At 42.7% G+C, this 5,623-nt stretch overlaps 1 protein-coding gene across 1 annotated transcript; it reads left to right on the top strand.

The window, feature by feature from the left end:
* Positions 1–1,494: 1,494 nt before the first annotated feature.
* On the top strand, positions 1,495–1,961 carry LOC101576356 (short transmembrane mitochondrial protein 1). Its single transcript, XM_023717543.1, has one exon. The coding sequence runs from the start codon at positions 1,568–1,570 to the stop codon at positions 1,709–1,711; it is 144 nt and encodes a 47-aa protein (XP_023573311.1). The 5' UTR covers positions 1,495–1,567; the 3' UTR covers positions 1,712–1,961.
* Positions 1,962–5,623: the final 3,662 nt, after the last annotated feature.

The following is a 5,623-nucleotide window of genomic DNA, read 5'->3' as shown; positions in this document are numbered from 1 at the left end:
ACTCGGCAGAAAATCCTACTCGGCGGGCGGGGTGGGGGAGGCACTGCGGAGTGGCGGGAGGCGGCCCCCAAACCAATTATTTTGGATGACTCATCATAATAGTTCATACTTTTTAAAGTTATACATATATTATCTTTAATCAAGAAAAATTCTTAAATTATAGTGCACAGACAATAATGGACAGTACATTTATAAAACAGATTTTTTAAAACTGGGAAAATAGTATATATTTAGAATTCGCCAGCTGGACTCAGTTTAGATGATCCCAATTTTGTTAGCAACATCCAATACATCATAATCAGGAGCCATAATCTCTCTCCATCAGGCCTGATTAGGGTACTGACCTTGGCAACACTGATGTCCTACAGCTTCTTTACAGCTTGTTTGATTTGGTGCTTATTGGCTTTGACATCCACAATGAAAACGAGTGCATTGTTGTCCTCGATCTTTTTCATGGCTGACTCTGTGGTCCGGGGGAGCCTGATGATGGTATAGTGGTCAAGCTTGTTTCCCCTGGGGGCGCTCTTCCGAGGGTACTTGGGCTGCCTCCAGAGCTGCAGTGTGTTGGGATGGCGGAGGGCGGGTGACATTTGTATCTTCTTTCTGTGGCGGTGGATGCCTTTCAGCACGGCCCTCTTAGCCTTCAGAGCTTTTGCTCTGGCTTCAGCTTTGGAGGGGTAGGGGCTTCCTTCTTCACCTTTGGCACCGTCTTGGTAAAAAGGCCTATAAAACAGATTTTTGATATTATTTTGGTTACACAAGAATGGATGGAAATATGTTACCAGCTTTAAAGATATTTTATTCTTACCAACTGATTTAAATAAGCCTACTACTGCACTAGATGAACCACAGCATTTGGGGTAATGTCTTCAGTGTTTATCTATAAACTAGTAGAACTTTTGGAGAATAATGTTTAGTTAAAGGTTAACACACAGAAACACACATATTAACCTAAATCATATGTAACTTTTATGTTTTAAGGCTTTTATTCCTGTGTAAATCTTGAGCCTATCAGTCTTTAACTGTTCTAAATGAGTTTAGTTACCCTGAAACTTATTTAAATGGTCTTTCCATGAAAATTTTCAAAAGAGCCAAAAATAAAATAAAATAAAATAAATTGTTTAGTTCAAAAAATATTTTTCCTGAGTGAAGTAGCTGTAGGTGCTTTAATCAGTTACTAACACACATGAAATATAGATTCTGTCCCTCTCTAGGACAGAAACTTTCTTTTTCCCAATAAATAAATTCTGTTCTTAACCACAAAGCAAAACAAAATGAAACAAAACATCAATGGACAGACAAAAATGTACAAGACAATGACCCTTACACCAATGTGCACTCCCAGACATATTGGTTAAATTGAACTATAATAATCCTGTTATAGCTTTTAGATTTGTAACTATAAACAGATGAGTCAGAACTTTTCCTGTAGGCCATCAATTAGCAGAGGTCTCTTGTAATAAGAGTCAGAAGGGGTCGACTTCCGTGCCCGAGCCGGGGAGGCTGGGCGAGCGACTCGCGTAGCTGTGGCGGCCCAGGCGCCCTTCCGGTTCTCCCCGTCGACAACATGCTCCAGTTCCTGCTTGGATTTACTTTTGGAAACGTGGTAGGAATGTACCTGGCTCAGAACTATGACATACCAAACCTGGCTAAAAAACTTGAAGAGATTAAAAAGGACCTTGAAGCCAAGAAGAAACCCCCTAGCTCCTGAGGCTGCTGCAAGCACTGCGTTCTGTACACACTGCTCTCCTGCCTGCAGTGGCCTCCCTGGCCTTCTGTTCCCAAATTTTTCTGTGTGCCGTCTCCAGTGTCAGCGATTTTCCTCTTTTCTAGACTACATGGCCTCAGTGTGAAAATGGGGTCCCAAGTCAGGAACTATTCTTCACAATTTCAGCTCCTCATGTCTTCCCATGTCTTTTTTCCAGCTCTTCGGGATGCTCAAAGACTGAAATTATGGTGCTAGGCTGGCAGATTCAACCTTTATTTAGTAGTTTCCTCTCATTTTTGGGATTCCTATTTCTTGTCAAAAGAAAAATTGCGATGTTTGTATAGTTGATCAGATACAAATAATGCTGAATTCACAGTTTAGTGATTATAATGGGTGCTTGTTAAACATTTGTTACTAAATTTTTGTTTTGAACTATTAAAATTAATATCTAGAACCCCCCCAAAAATAAGAGTCAGAAGGGAAAAACCCATTCACACCTGTGAAAGCAAAAAGCTTATTAAGAAGATATCCAGGCTAATGGTTAATCTTATTGGAATAGATCTCTGTTTAAAGCTGTTAATAAATTCATAAGGATCCCAGGATCTTTGTATCTTACCAACGAACTTATTTGTGCTATAAAAACCAGTTTGCTTCCTGGTGATACAGGGACCTCCAAATGATATAGGGGAAAAATGGCCTCCTGACCTGAAAGGTATCTGGGACGAGTTTGTGTTCTCTAAAACCAAAGAATGAATTTTAGGAACAAATGGAGGTTATGAAAAGAATGTATTTATTGGGGGAAAGAAAGCTCCTGTCCAAGAGAGGGATAGGATGGGGGCCCCCAAGTGGGTGATCCCCAGGAAGCTGTCTCTTCCAGGAACTTTTATAGACTAAAACCATGCATGTCTAAGGTGGAGAACCTGGGAACTCCCTTAGGTGGGCATGAGGTGGGACAAAACTATGGTTCACCAACAAGATTACAAGCACCTTTGCTCAGGTAAAATTGATTAAGTCCAGGACCAAATGGGGAAGCGAGTCATGTAGCAAGTGGGCATGAATACAGAGCAGGACTTTGTCCAGTAGCTAGCTGGTAGTAGTTGGATTAATGATTCTTCTGGGCTTCCTCAGGGTAATGATCAAATCCCAGATGCAAATCTTTAGGGAGGTCAGCGTTTGTTTGATCTTTGGTCTCTAGGTCTGGCCCATCGTTGGAACATCCATCCCTCTTACAGTTGTAAGGTATCTTGTCTTCTTTGTTATCTTCTTCAAGGGCCTATCTCTGTCTGACTGCCTATAATATTTTTATCAACTCAGCTGCCTGCAACACTGGAGTTAACTGCAGCTCTGCTTAAGGGCAGAAAGGCTGATAAATTTGATTAAACCATTTACATTCTCCTAGAATCCTAGTCAACGGATTCTCTTAGGGTCCAAGGGTCAAATCTAAATGAGTTTTTAAAAATATGGCCCACAGATAAGTGAAAATCAGCTTTACTCTGGAAAAGTCAGAGGGAGGGAGCAACCTGGTCTCAACATACATCAGCCGCAGAGAAGAGAGCTGCTTTGGAGTATGAGAACAAAATCCTAACTGTCTCAAGGACAGAAAGACAACCAAGACCACATGCTTCCCCAGGGTGGAGCTCAGTCCTGAGCAAGCCGTGTCTCCAAAGACAAAACCTATCTTGAATTCCAACTGCACTGCCAAGCAGAAAACCAACAACCAATGATCTTGAATGATTGTTTTTTAACTTTTCTAAGAGAGAATAAGAGAGAGGGGGAAAGAAAAATCACTGGATACATTGGAGGTGCTCCTTCAAGCTTTAGAGTTGTGGGCTCAGTTATGTGTATGCTTGGGCCTTTGCGAAGAAAACTATTGACAGGGGTCCTTCTACTCTGATAAATTGGAACCAGTTTAGTATAACTTGCTGGCTTGATTTTTGTTGTTTGTAGCTTTCTCTCCTCCCTCCCAATTTATTTATTTATTTATTTATTTATTTATTTATTTATTTATTTATTTTAATTTTAGGGAAGGGTCTACAGAGTGTTCAGGGTCTTATTACTAGATTGGACTTGTAGTGATCCGCCTATTTACAGCCTTTCAAGAACTGGGAATATAGGTGTGTGCCACTGTGTCCAGTCTCAATTGCAGTCTCAGCACACCCCAGGGGTAGGCCCAGCACAGCAGGCCTAGAGATCAAACCCCTGCCCCTGTGCCTGCTTGCAGGCACTTTAATCAGCTGACCTTTTTGGCTGGCCCTTACCCCTTCCAATTTTTATGTTCCCCTTTTTCCTATTTTTTTTTTTTTAAAGAAAACAAATCTAATTAGCGCATGATATTATAATTTTAGAGTCCCTCAACACTCCTACCCAGGTGGGGGGCATTGGAGGCAGAGGGACTCTTTCAGAGGAAACTGAGGGAGCAGGAGATTCTTTTGGGGGGAACTTCCATTGTTTGAGTGTACTAAATAACAACCCTGCAGAGATGCCAGATAGCACCTGGCATCTTACTGACTGTTTCAATTTTCTGCATGCCGGTTCCCAGTCTTCCACCTCTAGGCTGTCCTCCGGAGGAAATGGACACTGTTGTCCACTAATCGTCAGTAGCTCAATAAGTTGAAGCTCAGAAACTTTATACCAGGTATCTTCAGGAGATGTTGTAAATGTTGCTCAAGTTGCTTTTTCTCTGTTCTATCACCAGGGTGTGAAGCTGGATACCCTCGTTCCTTTTCCAGGCTTTGGAAGTTTGGTCCTTTGGGGTGAGCTGCGCCAACTTATTCCTCACACAGGGTGCCCCTTGTCACCATTCACAACCAGCTTCCAGAAGGTCCAGAGATTGCCCTTCACTGAGAGCCCTCCGCATGAGAGTCTCATAAAGACAACCTGAACTGAAGCTTCTGTGGCTTTTCATTGACAGACCAGGAAGCAAGGATAAAGGGCAAGACAATGACAATGACATCTGTGCAGGGGAAGGATGGGGAGAAGATGGGGGAAGGTCAAGGTGGTCTATTACTTGATTGACCTTAGGGGCTATGTAATAAGTCAGGGTATGGAGAGGGCAAGGGCCAGAGCACTCGTTCTCCAAGGCAGTGTATTTTGATTTTGTTGAGTTCTCCGGACACCCGAAGGGGAACTGCCTGTTCAGGCTGCCTTGGGAGACGGAGGACTGCTAGCTCTAAGGAGTAGAAACCTCTTGCATATGGGATGTTTTGCTAAACAGAGCAGGCCTCCCCAGGAAAGCAAGGAAGCTCCCAAGGGGACATTCAGGTAATAACGCCTTGCTTGCCTTGCTATCTAAAGCAAACATCTGCACTTAGCAAAGCTCGATTGTCTTTGTCATTCCTCAATAAATCTGGGGTTTGAGTCATTTCAGGGCTTCACTCCATCCCAGGGAAGATGCCTGCTCCCACCAAGATATTCTGTCTCTCTTGTCTTCATTCATCTCTCTAACAGCATTTACTGGCCTGAATCTGGTGTGATTCTCCTTGGGTGTGACCCTGTAGCTGGTCTTAATCTCTATGCATGCATTCCAGGAGGTTTAGGGGTATGGCTCCTAGCCCTGAATGTCTGCCTCACAGGCACCTCTGGCCAGTGCATCCACAACACAGAATCCATTGTTTCAAAATAAGTTTCACACAGGGGTAATCTATGATATGTTTGCTATGAAAGCTTTGAAAAAGAATGGATGAAGCCAGGCAAGGTGGTGTATGCCTGTAATCCCAGAACTTGGGAGGCTGAGGCAGAAGGATCACTATAGGTTTAAGGCCACCCTGGGTTGCATAAAGTTCAAGACCAGCCTGAACTACACAGTGAGGCCTGTCTCAAAAACAAACAAGCAAAAAACCCTGATAGTAGAGATTCATAAAATATTCTCCTTAGGATTTTAGCTAATATATAGGGCACATTTCCAATAATATGGCT

Source organism: Octodon degus, unplaced genomic scaffold (assembly GCF_000260255.1).
Source record: "Octodon degus isolate 3935 unplaced genomic scaffold, OctDeg1.0 scaffold00052, whole genome shotgun sequence".
Lineage (NCBI taxonomy): Eukaryota > Metazoa > Chordata > Mammalia > Rodentia > Octodontidae > Octodon > Octodon degus.
The sequence above is the reverse complement of the archived record's forward strand: the minus strand, read 5'-3'. Positions and strand labels throughout refer to the sequence as shown.